This window comes from Hippocampus bargibanti, linkage group LG17 (genome assembly GCF_051943395.1).
Source record: "Hippocampus bargibanti isolate YZ-2025 linkage group LG17, ASM5194339v1, whole genome shotgun sequence".
NCBI classification, from domain to species: domain Eukaryota; kingdom Metazoa; phylum Chordata; class Actinopteri; order Syngnathiformes; family Syngnathidae; genus Hippocampus; species Hippocampus bargibanti.
In genome coordinates this window covers 8,383,369-8,401,982 of record NC_142750.1, presented here as the reverse complement: position 1 = coordinate 8,401,982, position 18,614 = coordinate 8,383,369, and the positions used below count along the sequence as shown (strand labels likewise).

At 40.8% G+C, this 18,614-nt stretch overlaps 1 protein-coding gene across 7 annotated transcripts; it reads left to right on the top strand.

Annotated features, from left to right (window-relative positions):
- The first annotated feature begins 378 nt into the window (after positions 1 to 378).
- On the top strand, positions 379 to 17,634 carry atp6v0a1a (ATPase H+ transporting V0 subunit a1a). Of its 7 annotated transcripts, XR_016118070.1 has the most exons (25): positions 379 to 564; positions 1,589 to 1,756; positions 2,149 to 2,227; positions 2,922 to 3,019; positions 3,120 to 3,248; positions 3,541 to 3,623; positions 3,690 to 3,816; positions 4,701 to 4,783; positions 4,852 to 4,945; positions 5,021 to 5,233; positions 5,325 to 5,475; positions 5,539 to 5,678; positions 6,063 to 6,229; positions 6,916 to 7,006; positions 7,664 to 7,782; positions 7,862 to 8,078; positions 8,161 to 8,268; positions 8,641 to 8,748; positions 9,276 to 9,320; positions 9,530 to 9,647; positions 10,872 to 11,043; positions 12,282 to 12,426; positions 13,010 to 13,107; positions 13,568 to 13,607; positions 17,332 to 17,634. XR_016118070.1 is itself a non-coding variant. In XM_089018812.1 (22 exons), exons 2-22 carry the CDS (start codon positions 1,640 to 1,642, stop codon positions 12,373 to 12,375), a joined length of 2,526 nt encoding a protein of 841 aa, XP_088874938.1. In that variant the 5' UTR covers positions 379 to 564; positions 1,589 to 1,639; the 3' UTR covers positions 12,376 to 13,355. The 7 variants fall into 7 exon arrangements, 4 of the variants coding, with proteins under 4 accessions (XP_088874938.1, XP_088874935.1, XP_088874939.1 ...); XR_016118068.1 differs by having other exon boundaries at positions 12,282 to 13,107; positions 17,332 to 17,630; XR_016118069.1 differs by lacking the exons at positions 13,568 to 13,607; positions 17,332 to 17,634 and having other exon boundaries at positions 13,010 to 13,355.
- Positions 17,635 to 18,614: the final 980 nt, after the last annotated feature.

The window sequence follows — 18,614 nt, the reverse complement described above, 5'->3', positions numbered from 1 at the left end:
TCTATACGTAATTGCCATTTTTTTAATTTTCATCAGGAACAAGTAAACATTTCGAAGTCAGTCATACAACCAGAGTAGACGAGCTTGCTAGTTCACAATGTATAGGATATTTATGCATCAACATGATGATATTGATGAAATTATAATCCGAAAACAAACTCAGTAATTTTACACATTCCAGCAAAGCATAGCATATGCTTCATTTCCGGTATGTTCAAAGAAATGTAAACATTTTATAAAAGGTTACGGCATTGCTCTGTAACGTCTACCCGAAGTCTATTTTTTAATTGTCATAATTATTTTATTCTGCTTTCATTTTTATTGTTTCAAAGTTTTGTGGCAAATCGTATCACGTGATCTGCGAACTACTTCCGCTTTAGGATGTCGACAGTTTCTCTCGTTCGTAGACGAAGTCTTCCACAACAAACGTGACAGCTGAGAAAAGGGAACGCGACAGGACATTCTTATTTCTATTTTAGGAGTGAGTACGCAACTGAATAAAACCAGCAGTTCATTATTGATCTTCAAAGTGAACAACCTTGAGTTTGTGACAATCTGCAACAGGTGCGTAAAGTTAGCCATTAGCCACACTGTATACTGATCATATAATGAGGCGATCTAAACGACGCTAAGTAGCAAACAAGTGGCAGAGAACATTTTGTTCCTATTTTACTGACTGATTACTTCTATGTTATGTTCGGCACGCTAAAACTACATGGTATTCGGGATTGAAAACTACAAAAGCGCTTATATAAAACGCCATGTTGCAATGTTTACTGTGTATAATGTAAGACTGTTAACGCTGTTATGGACCAAACTACTGTTTTTATTTTTATTTTTGAGTTTTAAAATAATAGACTGCGTTGAGTTTTGTGCTTAAATTGGGGGAGTAGTAAGGCGCTACAGGTCACATGTTCCCTTCATAATCCGCAGATAAGTCTAGTGTGGTCCCTTTTTTGCCTCAATGAACTAAGGAATCACTCCATTTCATCCTCCTCCTCCAACCTCTAAATTGTCCATAAAGTGTTCCTGGTTCAATCTGCGCTGTCAACCCACTGAAGCACGCCCTTTAGGTCATTTCTGTTTGTATTGTGCTATTAAGTATTTGCCAGCATAACCGCATTCCTTCCCTGATCATGGGATCAATGTGTAGACAACCGGATTTTCTTTTCTCTCGTCACATTGTAGCCTCTCCCATGCTACTGCCAAAGTGCACACATGTCCGATTTTTATTAGTGTCCTTTATTTGTGAATGTCACACTGCAGTGTTGATGGTTCTGATGAAGGCAACTTCTCAAAGAAGGACAGAGCCTCGAAGCTGAAATTGGCAAGGGATTGTTCATGGGCCATGAGTCATTATTTAAGATACAATAAACAAAAAAATAATAACTTGCACAATGCAGGAAGTATGGCCTGATGTCTGCTGCACCAGGTAACATAGGCAAAAAATTAAGTCAATCATTGACATTTTCATGGGGAATTTGCACCATCTTGGGAAATGTCCCTCTGTAGGAAGCAAAACTCGTGAATTGTGAATTTCAAACACATTCTGTTTAAAAGTAAAGGTCATTGGTGTGATTTGTCCTAGGTGATTACTTCCTAGAGGGCCAACCAGGCCATCCACAAACCCACTGCAAAGATGGGAGAACTCTTCAGAAGTGAGGAGATGACTCTGGCACAGCTCTTCCTGCAGTCGGAGGCGGCCTACAGCTGTGTCAGTGAGCTGGGAGAGATTGGGATGGTGCAGTTCCGTGATGTGAGTTGGCGATTTTCTGCTGGTGTTTTCAAAATGGCTGTGATGGCCGGTGGGTTTCGGGAAGCATGCTGAGAATGCGTAACGTACGCATCGAGGCTCACCGCAGTCTTTCAATCATGTGCTCACAGCTGATTCCCCATGAGAACACCCACTCTAGACTATCCCTAAGGCAGGCTTTGTACCAGAGAGGCATACAAAAATACGATAAAATAACAAATCCACGGTGTCAATTATTGGTTGCCTATTTAGTTAATAGTATGGCATTTTTCTGGACAAAGGCATGAATTAGCTTGCATAACACGAGCCTGTATTTGTTGTGGTATTTAATGTGGAGATGCAATATTGAGGAGGTGTAATTCAACAAAATACATTTATTGTCTTTTGTGTCACAGTTGAATCCAGACGTCAACGTCTTCCAACGCAAGTTTGTCAATGAAGTGCGACGATGTGAGGAAATGGACCGCAAATTGAGTAAGTGCTTGTCAATGGAACTTTTGTGCTCTGGTTACTACGAATATATTTCTTCTCATAATATTTTGTGTGGTAAGAAAATAGTTTTTTTCATTCTGTATATGATAGTTGTCCATGTTCAGCGCTTTTTTACAGCCTCAACTATTGTTAAAGCCCTATATAAGTCAATATGTCTAGTATTGTATTAGAATACAGGTGTCAAAGTCAAGGCCCGGGGGCGAAATCCGGCCCGCCACATATTTTTTTTTTTTGGCCCGCGAAAGCAAATCAAACTTATGAAATTCCATGATGCTTGCTAAAATCCTAACCAAAATTTCATATTTTTGGATGTAAACCACAATAACAGTCATTTTTCTAGTTTTCAGATTTGAAAACTAGTTATTCATTAATTTGTTGTGCGCTCTATATGTAATATGTGGAGGGGATTAAACATTCTAAAGGCTTCCCCAAATTCATAACAGCCCTCGACAGGAAACCATAACTACAATGTGGCCCGCAGCAAAAAATTACTTTGACACCCCTATATTAAAATGTACTCAGGAGAAAAAAAAATCACATAGTGATTCAAATTATTTGAAACTGAGTCAGAATATTATGCATACTTAGGATGTTGTAAATAAATGTTACTGTTTGCTCAGAATAGTGTTGGTGGAGTTTCCTACAGGAAAGCTAAACAATGCCGTCTCATTGGCAGGGTTTGTGGAGAAGGAGATCAAGAAAGCCAACATCCCGATTGTTGACACCGGTGAGAACCCCGAAGTCCCTTTCCCGAGAGACATGATCGACTTGGAGGTGAGGAGGGAAGAGAGCGTTACAGTCACCGTGGTTTCCCTGCGGCCGTCACCCCTTGGGAGCACTGTCATTCACTTGGATCCCTTCTTGTCTTTGTCAGGCCACATTTGAGAAGCTAGAGAATGAACTCAAGGAAATCAACACTAACCAGGAAGCCCTGAAAAAGAACTTCCTGGAGCTGACTGAGCTCAAGCACATTTTGCGCCGCACACAGCAGTTTTTTGATGAGGTCGGCTATATAACAAAGACACACACACACAGAGGCCAAAACATAACATATTTTTTCATACTTGGTGTCTAAAATTGGGGCCAAGTGTCTTGTTTTTGCACCTTTGCTCTGACATCAGTGCCGCTCGAGTGCCTCCACAAACATTCCTGTCCGGTCAGCGTATGTCGGGTCATCTTTAATGAGTTCAAATGAGCCGTAATGGAGGTTAATAATTTAGCCGGACAGGCTGCCATTCAGCTATTAACCGTCTCTGCTCCAGTTCATCCGTGTCATTTTTTTCTTTATCATGCAGATGGAAGACCCCACTCTCTTGGAGGAATCATCCACCCTGCTGGACCCCAACGAGGTCAACCGGGGGGCGCCGCTGAGGCTTGGGTAAGACGTACTACTAGCTGCTATCATTTCACCAAGTGTTTACGTATAACTTTGTCTGTTTTACAGATTTGTTGCCGGAGTCATTGGAAGGGAACGTATCCCCACATTTGAGAGGTTGCTGTGGAGAGTTTGCAGAGGGAATGTGTTCCTGAGGCAGGCGAATATTGAAGACCCCCTGGAGGACCCATCTTCGGTCAGCCTGAAGTTTTGTGGGGACATATTAATGGTTTCAAACAGTCACCGGCATCATAACATGTCATCAAAATGATTTAATCAAAAAATATAACAGTGATCAAGATTGCAAGAATACTTTTCATCCTTTATTTTGAAATGTCTTGAGGGCAAGAAAGCGACCGTATTTTCCAATGTATAAGATGCACCGGAGTATATGGCGCACCCCCAATGAATAGTGTATTTTTAAACGTTTTCCATATATAAGGCGCACCATCGTGTAAGGCGCAATGAATGAACAAAAGTTTTTAAAATGTAATGTTTTAATATATAAAGGTTTTCCATATACTGTATATGTCACACTACATTATAAGGCGCTACAATAGAGGCTGTTACGCAATACTTCTACAGGGGAGGGGGAAATGGAGTCAGTGGCTGCTGACAGGAGTTGCGAGACCTGTTGTCGCTCAATATGACTTCACATAAAAGGCGCACCCGCGTAGTTATTCCTATACGAAAATCGTGGCTTTTGGGTGCACCTTATACATTGGAAAATACGGTACTAATTTTCAGACAGATCGGAGTCTGAAGAGACAAGCGGGCCACAGCTAAGTCAGTGTGGTTTTCAATTCTTTACCAAGTCCCTGAATTTGAGTCGTCTTCCATTGTGTGGACCATGCATGTGGTGCATGCAGCAGACAGATGACAACAATCGAGGTCAAATTTAGCATAGCTAGTTCACAGGAAGTTTGGAACAGGGCAAGGCATGATTGAGGCATTGACTTGGAGGCGTATGCTAACTCTGCAGAGATAATTGATATTGAAGCATCAACTTTACATTTTGTTCCTTTTGAATAACTCCAGCAACCCTGATGCAAGCCCACTTAACGTTTCATGTGTCCACAGGGCGATCAGGTCCACAAGTCTGTCTTCATCATCTTCTTCCAGGGAGACCAACTGAAAAACCGAGTGAAAAAGATTTGTGAGGGGTATGTAACCAGAGCCGCATTGAGTTTTAGTTTGTGGATTGTTTTGCTCATGTGTGCCTCTCTACCAGCTTTCGAGCAACATTGTACCCATGTCCGGAAACGCCTCAGGAGAGGAAAGAGATGCTTGCGGGGGTGAACGCTCGTATCGATGACCTACAAATGGTAATTCCTTAAACGCTCACATACACAGTAATCACACATTAAGTGCCCATTTCCCCTCCTCTCCCTTGGTTCAAGGTGCTGAACCAAACGGAGGACCACAGACAGCGGGTTCTGCAGGCTGCGGCCAAGGCAGTGCGCGTGTGGTTCATCAAGGTCAGGAAGATGAAAGCCATCTACCACACCCTCAACCTGTGCAATATCGACGTCACCCAGAAGTGTCTCATCGCCGAGGTGTGGTGTCCCGTCTCTGACTTGGACTCCATACAGTTCGCGCTGCGCAGGGGCACGGTGAGGGGCCGGACAGATTCACACTATTTGGCAACCAAAGATTAGTCCACCGTGACGATTCAGCAACGGTTACAAAATGCGTGTCGTTCAGGAGAAGAGCGGCTCCACCGTGCCTTCCATCCTGAACAGGATGCAGACCAAACAGACTCCGCCCACTTACAACAAGACAAACAAACTCACCTCCGGGTTTCAAAACATCGTGGACGCCTACGGAATCGGCAGCTATCGTGAGATTAATCCAGGTATGCTTGCCTCTTGGGACTTTTATGTTGTCAGACTCTGAGCTGCCTGTTCAACCACTCCAGCTCCATACACCATCATCACCTTCCCCTTCCTGTTCGCCGTCATGTTTGGCGACATGGGCCACGGCGTGCTCATGACCTGTGCCGCTCTGTACCTGGTCTTGCGAGAAAGCCGGCTGATCGCCCAGAAAAACGACAACGAGGTATCCACCCCCGTGTTCCATCATCCATTCTATCACGTTCATGCCCAACACGCTTCTGACCGTGCCGAGCCACAGGAAGAGAAAAAAAATATTTACAATTAACAAATTACTTAACAAAAATACAAAATTCATGATATTAATTAAATTAATCGTAATTACATTAAAATTAATCATGCAATTACATGAAGTAATTGATTTATTAAGAATTCTAATTAATGAATTAAAATAATTATTTAAATACAATCAACAAATTAAATTATCATTTCATTAATTGTATAGAAATATTAATTATGAATAAATTATTAAAAAACTTACAATATAATTATAATTATAATAATTGTATAATTATATATATTTTTTTTTAACATGCCTGTCTTTTGTCAGATGTTTAGCATGGTCTTCGCGGGGCGTTACATCATCCTGTTGATGGGCATCTTCTCCATCTACACGGGCATCATCTACAACGACTGCTTCTCCAAGTCACTCAACATCTTTGGCTCTGGCTGGAGCGTGCGGCCCATGTTTGACGCCCGTGTCGGAGGCAACTGGACGTAAGTTGCATGGTGCAGTTAGAAAGTTGTGTGGATGTGTGTGTGTATGTGTGTGTGTGTGTGTGTGTGTGTGTGTGTGTGTGTGTGTGTGTGTGTGTGTGTGTGTGTGTGTGTGTGTGTGTATATATATATATATATATATATATATATATATATATATACATACAGTAAAGTCTCGTTATATCGATATCGGATATATCGATAGTCCCGGTTATATCGATACTATTTCTATGCACGCACGGAGAAAATTACATGCAAACAGGGTCGGATATATCGATAGTCCCGGTTATATCGATATAACCGGGACTATCGATATATCCGATATCGATATAACGAGACTTTACTGTATATATATATATATCCCTTGAATATCGATATAACGATATAATATATATATATATATATATATATATATATATAATATATATAACGATATATATATATATATATATATATATATATATATATATATATATATTATATCGTTATATCGATATTCAAGGGAGTCCGAAAAAATATCGATATAACCGGGACTATCGACATATCCGACCCTGTTTGCATGTAATTTTCTCCGTGCGTGCATAGAAATAGTATCGATATAACCGGGACTATCGATATATCCGATATCGATATAACGAGACTTTACTGTATATATATTACAATAACTCCTCTTCTTTTGTTTTCAGGTTTGAAACACTCGAGGGCAATAAAGTTTTGCAGTTAGATCCAGCAGTAGATGGCGTTTTCAAAGGCCCGTACCCCATAGGCATTGATCCGGTAATTTTTCTTTCTGGCAAGATTTTATACAAGATTTTGGATTGTCTTAATCTTGAAACTGTACAGTTTCAGTAATTTTAAAGTTCACCAGTTCAAGAATATACCTCACTCAATTCTTGAATCCAGTTTGAAATTTTGCTTTAAAATACTTTTTCTGTCAAGTAGTGTCCATTGCGAGAAGTGACAATGTATCATTGCCACTCCCAAAAACATGCGGGTAATGGTGTTCTGCCCCCATAACTGATTTAAGTTATTGTATTTCATGTTAGATTAGGAACTCTTATATTGAAGGCCACCTTATATAAAGGCTCTTATTTTGAAGGTCACTTTAGACCTGTTTTGATAGGAAGTTAACAAATTGGATGTTATCTTACCCATACCTAAGTTAATAAAATTGCTATATGTTATCTTACCTATACCTATAGCCATTTTGTTAACTTTGTATCAAAACATTCTGTCTCAAGTCGCCTCTTATTCAAGGCTACTCTTATTTTAAAGGCCACCTTGTAGAGGTGTAGAGGCAGCAGAACAGAGGAGTTTAATAATAATAATAATAATAAAGGGAATGCATGAACATATTTGTAATGCAGTTCCAAATATTTGTCCTTCATTGTTAAAATTATGTTGATAACTGCCACACAACATCTTATCCATCAGATCTGGAATATTGCAACCAACAAGTTGACCTTCTTAAACTCCTTCAAGATGAAGATGTCCATCGTCCTGGGCGTCATCCACATGCTATTTGGTGTCACTCTCAGTCTCTTCAACCACCTGTGAGTGTTCCTCACCTCAAAATCTCGTTCTCAATGCTTCTCTTCAAGTTGTGAACTCTCTTTGTCCTTCTTCCGTAAGTTACTTCAAGAAGCCGTTGAACATCTATTTGGGGTTCATCCCCGAGATTGTGTTCATGTCAAGCCTCTTTGGGTACCTTGTGCTGCTCATCTTCTACAAGTGGCTCTCGTACGACGTGCGACTGTCGCGCGACGCTCCCAGTCTCCTGATCGCTTTCATCAACATGTTCCTCTTCAACTACAGCGATCCTACCGTCAGGCCTCTTTACACAGGACAGGTCCGGAATACCTTATGTCAAGGAAGTTATCGGCAGTTTCGCGTCAATATGACCTCATGGGTCCTTTATTTTTTTGTCACAGCAAGCTCTGCAGACCCTCCTGGTGCTAATCGCTGTGGCATGTGTCCCATGCATGTTGATAGTGAAAACTCTGGTCCTGCGGAGACAATATCTGTGGCGGAAAAACCTGGTGGGTGCATTTATACCCGGTATTGTTCGCAGTTAGCACTTGCACGCATCATTGATTGATCTTGTAGTTTCCTTCCAACAGCGGTGGCATGAACCCAAATCCCATTGCAATGGAATAGTAAAGCCATAAAGCCTTAATGACCGTGCATGCCATACATATAGAGTGCCTTGTTGTTCATCTGGATCATTTGAATTAGGCGTGTAGGAGGAGGGAAACATATAAAACATGCGGGATAGGGACCCTCCAAAGCCGGTGTGGTCTATCCCTAAACAGGAGCACTCTGCGCTAATCATCTTAGAACATTGTTTGTCAGTTGTGAACTGAGGACCCCGATCATCCTGCTCACACCAACCCCCACGTGTTGCGCCACAGGGCACACAGAATTTTGGGGGCATCCGGGTGGGCAACGGCCCCACTGAGGACGAGGCGGAAATCATCCAACACGACCAGCTGTCGCAACACTCCGAAGAAGAGCCAGAGGTGAGATTCTCTGGGCCTTTGAATAAATTATTTTGTAAGTGGAAACCCGCATGTTTCCTTTGCAAGGATCCATTTTCTATGAAGGCTCTCTTGTTACTGGCAATTATGTTCAAATGCGGTGGAATTTCTGAGGTCAAATGACAAGTACTTCGGTTTCCTTTGGTGTTTATTTTAGTTTGTTTTTTTCCTTTTTCCTTGCTGTAGTCCTTCTTTATCACTTATCCCAAAACAATGCAGCAAGTCAGATGAAGAGGAAAACCATGACAATAGCATTTTTGTATTGTTTTCTGGGGGTGATAATTAGACATCAGAGCTGAATTTTATTTTTATTAAACCTAAGTGATTTCATATTACATTGTTAAAAGGTAAGCCAGTGAATATGTTTGGCCATAAAGGTTTGGTTGTTAGAAACAATTAAAGATTGACTTTTTAATTTTGTTTACCTAATTCTTCACTATTCAAGTGTGTAACCCATTTCTTCCATGCCTGTTTGATGTGTGTATGTGCATATCTGGGCAATAATCAAGCGTTGCCTTCTGTCATCTGCTTTCAAGGCCCGCGAGGAGGAGGAGGTAGGACCTGAAATCCTGCCACTTGTCCTTGCTCAGTGCACTTTCATCGCATTCTCTCTTCCTCAGCTTTGCCGCCCCCTTGTAATGTGTTGGTGTTTGTGTGTTGGGAGCATTGCTACTCATGGCTTCACGCTTTGTTCATCGCTGTCCTGTCTCAAGGGGTTGTCCTGTCATCCACCAGACTGACCGACGTGTCTATTGTCCCTCAGTTTAACTTTGCAGATGTGGCCGTGCATCAGGCCATACACACCATCGAATACTGCCTGGGTTGCATCTCCAACACGGCCTCCTACCTCAGGCTTTGGGCTCTTAGTCTGGCTCACGCACGTAAGTTGTGAATGCGTTTGTTTAGGTCAATTGGATCCAGATATACAGGCAGGGATGTGTCTGGGCCGCGCCATTTATGCATTTTGACAGCCACTGGCGCCAACACCGGCGCAAGTCTATTACGATTGCTGCCTATTGCTACATGATCCGCGTCACATATGACATACTTCTGTTAAAATAGCTAAAGAAACAAATTTAGTTAAATATTAATTGAAAACTGTTTGTTTTCCTTCAGAGGTTTTAATAGTCAACTGGCATCTTGCCTTACCGATATCTAGCCATAATCACCTTGTATTTCGTGCGTTCCAAAGTCGTGGTCGAGGATATCGGGGTTTTCTGTGATCTGCCGGAAACTGCCAAAAGAGATAATCCAATATTAATTTACCCGTGGTGCATTGCAGTAGTTATATCTAACATAGCGGATGGTTGCAATATGGAGCGTGAGAACAGGAGTAAAAGTCTAAAATACATTAAAAACAGGCAGTAAGCAAACACATTCTTGTTTTATAAGAAACAATTGAATAGGTCTGTGGATAGTAGTGACAATTGGTTGCATCAAACTGCTGTTAATTATTCAAATTTAGTAGATAATGGGAATGATTTGAGAGCTGTTGCCGCACATTGGAAATCTTCAAAACAGACATTTTTTGACGTCGACACGAGTAAGAAATATAGTGCTAAGTGTGTTCTCTTTGTCTTCTCTGTAATACCATATAATATCAAAATAGCACAGGATTGATTGTGTAGTAACTAAAGAAAATTGAAAATGTTTGTTTATTTTATGAATGAAGAAATTCTTTGACTAGAATTAAGTGTTTGTTGATATATTAGAACAATATATTTTACTCAAATAATGGTTTTTCGTTTGCAATTTCGAAATGTATTGCTCCAATGAATATATTTAGATTTATTTCAATCAGTTGTGTAAACGTCTGCAATCTAGTTAAATCGGGCCCCATCAATTTTAGAATTTGGCCTCCTTTTCAGACACAAGGCGCCCAATTGGCCCCATTTTTTTAATTTCCCAGATGCATCCCTGTATAGATTACATTTAAAATATCCTGAAGACTGATGGCCTTCATTGTGGTCTTTGACAACTGTTTCCATTTCTTATTATATGTTAAGAAGGAAAAAATGGAATTGAACTCCATAAGAAACCCAGTTTGACTGCCAACGGTCAACATTCCCGCAGATGGACAAAATGGCGTCTGTTTTACATTACAGAGTTGTCAGAGGTTCTGTGGTCCATGGTGATGCACATCGGCCTGTCTTCACGCAGTATTGCTGGCTTCTTCCTACTGGCCATTGTCTTTTATTTCTTTGCCGTCCTCACGGTGGCGATCCTGCTCATCATGGAGGGCCTTTCTGCTTTCTTGCACGCGCTGCGACTGCACTGGTAAACACTACTTGGTGACATTCTCGTCATAAGGTTTTTATTTACTCAACTTGACATGCACTTCCCGAAGCTGCTGCTTTGGTAAGCAAAGAAATTCAAATGAGGCTCCAGAATGTATGAGCAGTAAGCATCACAGACGATGTTATTTAAGTTAGTGGCTTTTTGTAGTCTATTTGTGGGAATATTTGATCATATAGATGAAATGTACATATTTTAACTATATTTTTCACTATTCCATTAAAAAAGGCCAAAAGCAAACCTATAAAAGTATACCCATAATTCATTTTATGTTTACCTAAGGAGATTTTAGTGTATATTATTTTCAGAATGCAAACTCCAAAAATCCATTGTTTTACGGCTGACATTTTTTTAAATAATAACAAAATATACAATAAATGCTTTCAGATTGACTAATAAAACAAAAAAAAAACATGAAAGACATAAAGTTTATATTTAACAGAATTTTAAAGTAAATAAACCCCAGTGAGTCATTCTAATACATTTTTTTTTTCATTTTTAAATTTGGAATTAAACATTCTAAAAGAATATAATCCTTCAAACAAATTCTAAACGATTTTACTTGAATGTATTTCAAAATATAGTCCTTAAGTTAGTATCTCAGCCTATTTGTGATAATTTCACAACTTTTTGAACACGAAGGAACCACCCTGATACTCTGGTGCTGCTTCATATGAGGGGCTGGCTCCTTCACTTTACAATTTTCCTTAAAATTAGAGCCTGATCAGGTTGCTGACAGGAAGTAGACGACACATGACTACCGTGGTGAGGGTGGGGCTCCCATGGAATTGGCAGCAAGCATTGTGAGTAACATGCTTTGCCCAGCATTTTTGGATTGAATGTACCTTTATTCATCTTGCAGTAGACAAAATTACATTTCACAGCAGCAAAGTTATGAAAGGAAAGAAAGAAGTAGAAAAACAAAATACAGGAGCTGCTGGAAAGGCAACCACTCTTGTGGGGCCATCTTGAGGTCAAAAAAACTAAAACTAAATAACTCATAATATGAATAATATGTAAACGCATCCCTCCTCATGGGCGTGTGTGTGTGTGTGTGTGTGTGTGTGTGTGTGTGTGTGTGTGTGTGTGTGTGTGTGTGTGTGTGTGTGCGTGCGTGCGTGTGCGCGCGTGTGCGCGCGTGCGCGCGTGCGTGCGTGCGTGCGTGTGTGTGTGTGTGTGTGTGTGCGCGTGCGTGCGTGCGTGCGTGCGTGCGTACACAGGGTGGAGTTCCAGAACAAGTTTTACTCGGGTCAGGGCTTCAAGTTCCTCCCGTTCACCTTCGAAAGTATCCTGGATGGAAAGTTTGAAGACTGAGATCACCCGACCCCCTACCATCACCACCACCACCACCACCACCCTCTCTGTGTATGTGCTTGTATGTTTTTGTTTGTTGAAACAGGTCATATGCATTTTGTTCCCACCATTTAAACCAATTCTCAGGTCACTGACATTCTTTAGTCACAATGCACCAAGGAAAGAAGAATTGCAGTACAACCAAATTCCACTTGTCGCATTCTGATCAGCTTTTGTTACCCAGACGACTGGGGACTACCCTAGAACTATTCAGTGTTGCTCGCTGAGCAGCTTTGTTGCTTTATTCGGTGACTTTTACAATGAGCAATCTAACAGGTTTTTGTGATGTTATTGGAGACCCTGAGATTCCCTCACGTGCTGGAAACGTTCACCACAGACCGCGGCTGAATGGAGCTAGCACAAAGTCACCACCGACTTGTAAACTGAGACACATTAATTATCATTAAGTAATTAACATGGACAGTTTGGTACGGATTGTACCGTTTTTCCATTGATAACATTTAATACCACGGCTCTGGTTACCTTTGGGCTTTGACGTGCTAGTGGTTTTGATGTCTTCCTTCGGAGCACCTCGCTCGACATATTGCAAAAACACTTATGACCCAATATTTATTTGGTTGTTTCATTTTGGCAGGCACCAAAGACCCCAAATTATTTGTAAAAGTCCATTCAACATATGTCCTCTTTAAGCTCCTCATCCTCTTTGGAAACAACATCCGGAATCCCTATTTGGTAATGTAGCATTCTCTGTCGTTTTGTCTGTGTGTCATGTTTGACGTAGATGAATATTATTTATATGAGTGTTGTGATGAAGGGTTAGAGCAGCATTCAGAATTACGCGCTGGGAAGTCTTGAAGGTCCAGAAATAGGCACATGGTATGGAGGGGGCGGAAGTGTCATGTCTACAGATGCTTGCCACATTCTTTTTGACATGTATTGAATGAAAAATGATGTGTACTCAATAAAAGTGGGGAAGAGTTGCTGTTGGTTTTGGACAGAATTTATAAAACAATGTGATAAATCATCACCAAAGAAAAAAAACGAAGGTATGGTGAATGATTCTTCAGATTCATATCACTCATTATATATTTGTTTGCCATACTGCGGTATGGTTTGTGTATTTTTCTTTTCAAAATGGAAATTCAAGGTAATTATAGATATTCCCAATCCCAATTCACCCTTCTCATTCTAGTGAATGGGAAGAGCAAATGGAAAGAGATGCACATTTCACGGTAAGACATTCCTCAATCTCCAGTGCTATCGACATGTTTTATTATCTTTGCTGTCATTGCCTTTCAATGAGCATCTTCATCTTTATTAAATTCATAGAGTTGCTTGTTCTGTAGCCACAAGGGGACAGAAGCCAGTGTCTGGTCCCAAGGCCGGATAAATACAGAGCGTTGTGTCATGAAGGGCATCCGACGTAAAAGCTTGGCCAAAACAAACATCCGAATCAAACCTCTGCCGATAGAGGACACTGATTTGCTGTGGCCATCCCTGAAAGGACAAGCCGAAAGGAAAAGATTTTAGTTGGCATACAGCTCCTAAAACAACTCACTAATTCGCCTCTTGGTGTCACTGTTGATCAGGTGGAATATTCTTGATCGCTCAAAAATGATCAACGAACTCAAGAAATCATCAGAACTCGAGAATCTTTATACGTGGCTAAATGACATGGTTTTTTTCAAACAGGTTTTCGTGCTCAACTTTTTTTTTTTTTTTTTCAAATTCTGATCGCAGATAAAAGTGCTGCTGTCTCAGGCATCAATTACTGTTTTAAATTGACAAACAGACAAATCCATGTTGTTGCTCCTGACGATACAGAGTGAACAGTTTGGTGTTTTTATATTTTGTACTTATAGGTACACTTAGGTTTGACTGTAACGTGATGTCATTTGTGTGATTCAAAATCTCAATCTCAAATCATGCTTCCCCACTGAATTGAATGGGAGTGCCAATAATTTGTTCAAAGCTTTTTTTCAATTTTATTTCAGGTAGTATTTAAATTAATTGTACACGAAACTGCATCAGGATTGCATGCATTAATCAGGATGGCATGCATTCATTATTGCATGTATTGTCTGTCTGGTCTGTGGGCTTTGGCCACCAGGTAGAATATTTAGATTAAAGTAGAATTGATGATGCGACAGACCGATATGCAATCAAACTGCAGTAATACTATTTGTTTGTCCCTCCATATATATATATAAAGTAAGTAATATCAGAATCAGAAATCCTGTATTAGTCCCACAATGAGGGATTTTGCAATCCGCAACAGCAAAATTGAAAGTGGTGGGGTGGGGGGTCAAAAGATAAAACAAAGTGTTCTATGCGGGAAAGAGATGCCCTTTTCACGGTAAGATCAGAGCATTGTCATCAAATGGTATCATTTTGCTTTTTGAATGTTTCTGTGCCGATGACCATTTTGTGTTTGGGAGCCTTCAACTGAGCATCTTCATCTTTATTACGTTCATAGAGTTCCTTGTTCTGTAGCCACAAGGAGACACAAGCCAGTGTCTTATTGTGCCGGTCCCCAGCCCGGATAAATACAGAGGGTTGTGTCAGAAAGGGCATCCGACATAAAAGCTTGGCCAGAACACACATGCGAATCAAACCTGTGAAGATGGAGGACACTGATTCGCTGTGTCGACCCCTTGAAGGGAAAAGCCGAAAAGAAAATAGTTCAATGCACAAAAGAAAATGTCAGGAGACTGAAATGTAAAACTGCACCAAAGTAAGTGCTTTCTGTGTTTCAATGTAAGTATAATGAAGTGCAGCAACATATATGACTGTTAGCCCATCTTGGCATTTCAGAATCAGAAAACCTTTATTCGTCCCACAATGGAGAATTTTGCATCTTATTTTCGCACTGAGCTAACAAACTTTAAAGATTATAAAAAGTGTGTATGTGGCGTGGGGATGGTCTATTTTTTTAGCATCCCCAACATGACACAACAAATCCTCCAGCACCCCCTGGAAAGTTAGGGGGGGGGGAGAAATAGCCCCATTGTAAACTATCCTATAAACAGTAGCATGTTGTCTTTATGCACTCGTGGGAGTTCCTGGGCTGTAAAAGTTCATGATGAGGAACATCATGTCCTTTGTCGTGGATGCACTAAAGTGCAGGGGCTGGACAGAGGGATCAAAGTGGGGGCTATGGTTTCAGCCACAACTACCCATAGTAATAATAGAGCTCTTTATTTATATTCATTTTTTTCATAGAATTTAATTGAATTTGATATTTCCCAGGGTGTCATCACATAAGCTTGCATAAGCGACCCCATAATTCTTGCTGTGTTTACTTTTCCCAAAGCTTATTATTGGTCTGCCTTATCTCAAGCAAACAGCAAAGTACACTTTAGAGAGACCGAAGAGCATCTTGGAGGAATGTTGACTTTCCTCTTCATGAGCTATGAGTGGATTCTTCTTTCATGATAACAGAGATGATGCAGTACTCAAACGTGGTGTTTTTGAACCTAATTTCCTGAGAAAAGTACATGTAGTTTTGTTTGGGTTGTGACTCGTCTTTTTTATTCAGAGAACCTAGAGCCCAAATACACTTTTTATTATACAGTTGTACTTTGATACTGTGTCAATTTTAAACAATGCCTAATGGAATGACCATTTGTGGCACTTGCGATTGATGTGATCTAAACAAAGCGGGTATTCTTATGTGTACTTCACCTGGAACCCAAATGAAAAACACATGTTCCTCCAAAGAGGGTACTGAAAATATTACGCTTGCAGGACAGCTTAATGTATATACGCTGCCCCCCCCCCCCACCCCCCAAATGGTCCAAAACTGCTGCTTTTTAGGTCACAAATGTGACCGAGGGGTTTATCGAGAAGGTTAAAGCTGTTGACCTGGGCCGAACGTCCAAACGGAAGTGCCTCTTTTACGATTGCGGCGATGACATACTTGCGCGCAACCTGCCTGACCTCAGCCATTGTTTGTACTCTATTTTGGACAGGAAGTGATGACCGTGTAGGGGGGGTTGCACATGTGCCACGGTGCACCGAGTTCATTCATCATACCATTGCTTGTCTTGTGTAAGTCGATGAAAAAGTTTCTTCTGCCGTCATCTGTACTTCTCTGAAAGTGTTGGATGTTTCGCTCCTCATCCAAAGAGCTTCGTCAGCGAACTAAAATTATGCTGGTAACTCTGGCCCTATATACAGTATATCCCTAATGGACAGAGGTGGCGGTGCCAGACATTTGTTCTGATAGGTCCCAGCTCTCAGGTCAGGGGAGCAATAGACTACTCCCTGAAGCTAATCTGATTATTTCTTTTGGTCTGTCTGATTACCTCTAATGTTCTATGCCTGGCTCTGATTGCCCCATTCGCTCTGGTATTACCTCATTGGCATGACTAAGCCTACGTGGGAATGACATAAGAAGTCTGTTGTAAGCACGGTCTAAATGAAACCTTAAACCACCATGGTGATTTAGTGAAGGGTTTTGCGATTTTACAAAATTGCTTTGTTTACTCCCTTTTCAAACCATATATTTTCTTTAGCTAAGATTTCAACCTCACTTTTTTCATTTGGCGGCCTACCTTTTGAATGCACTCATTTTTGTCTTAAAGTATTGATTGTCTTGTGTAAGAGATCAACAATGCGTGATGGCTGTTGCAGTCCAGTCCAATAATTTCCGAGATACGTTAGTTTAGATTTTATCTGATGAGCTACATTCCCACATGCACGTATGAGGTGTGTCAGAAAGATTACAGAGCTTAGGTTACGAACCTCCACGAGGCCATCACGCGTCGATTGCTCTGTTCTGTGTGCGACAGGAGGCGAGAATTGTAGATAAGTGACTTACGGCTGCTTCACCAGGACATTGCGCCTGATCTTAATGCGCTGAACATCTGACCGTTGCTGGCTGAAAATAAACAGCCTCCCTACTCATACAAACCTAACTGTGTATAATTTCCCCCCCTCCTCTTTTCTCTTAAGGAATCACTTTTTAAGATGTGGTCGACAGCAAGATGGAGCTTGGACGAATCCTTCAAGGAGCGCATGAAGGCTCGGAAAGATTCCACCAAGATTATTTCAAGGGGTAAAATTTGTTGTTTGGATTTTAAGTATTTGAAGTTTCAGGGACATGGTCCTTCAATTTTTTGGACACACATTTTAACTCATTCACTGCCAGATGATGTGCAAAAATGTGTCCACTCTAGTGCCAGGGTTGTTGTCATTTTCGCTCAAATTCCAGCACCCACAGAATATTGAGTTTTAGGACTACATAAACATGCAATGCAGCGTAAGAAACCTTAGACTTTCTTCTTTCATCAGAAAAAAAAGGAGTTAATTCCCAAGTTATATTCATCTGGAGTTATCTGAGCTTGAAATGGGGGTGGTTGTACAAAATACAATACTATACAATACAATACATACATATTGATTTCTCTAGCGCTTTAACAACAGCTGAAGCTGGAACAAAGTGCTAACATGGACAAAAGCCAAATGCTGCTCCCTTGTGGAAGGGAAAAAAACATTGCCAAAGGTATGACCAGCGCTTTATTAATAAATTCGGGAATGGCAGCGAATGAGTTAAGATACGGTGACAATTGTCTCCTGAACGTAGACACTTGAAAAAGGACATCCTCGTCCCTTACCTAGTCGTCTTCTTCTTTCGTACGTTTGACACTTGAACCTTATAGCAGAAATTAACTTCAACCATTCAACTATACCTCCAAATACACAGAAAAGGGACACCCTTATCCTCAGGGCAGCTTCAAATATTCTGGTTTTGTGCCTTTGACACGTGACACCCTCTTCAGCCTTGAAAAAGTAACATACAGTAGTCCCGGAATCCACCCTGTGGGGCAAAGCAAGTGTAGTGTGCCTTTCAGAACAGAAATCGCATAAGTAGTTTCTGGCAATGTGACACCGTTGAGTCTGGCTTTGCATATTTATTCCTGCAAGCATGTGCTGCCAATAACGATTGAATCCAGTAGTAAAGATCATAAACGAATCAAAACCACAAGACCCCTTTCAATTTTAGTCTGGATAACTTGATATGTGAGCCTGTGTTGTCATTTGTATTGAAATGGATTTGAGTATGGCTAGAGGGGGTGACAAGAAATAACAAGTGGGAAAAGAATCACATCATAACAACAGTAAAGCTGTCATTCGACTGATTTTTTTTTTTAACTTCACAAACATGAGCTCGATGTAGACAGTGAACTCAACTGAACTTAGTTCACAATAAACTTGTGTCACAATAAAATGATGCA

Coding starts and splice junctions, on each gene's coding strand:
- atp6v0a1a (XM_089018809.1), top strand. CDS start 1,640: ATGGGAGAACTCTTCAGAAGTGAGGAGATGACTCTGGCACAGCTCTTC. Junction 3,249..3,540: donor CACAGCAGTTTTTTGATGAG/GTCGGCTATATA, acceptor TTTATCATGCAG/ATGGAAGACCCCACTCTCTT. Junction 3,624..3,689: donor GGGGCGCCGCTGAGGCTTGG/GTAAGACGTACT, acceptor TCTGTTTTACAG/ATTTGTTGCCGGAGTCATTG.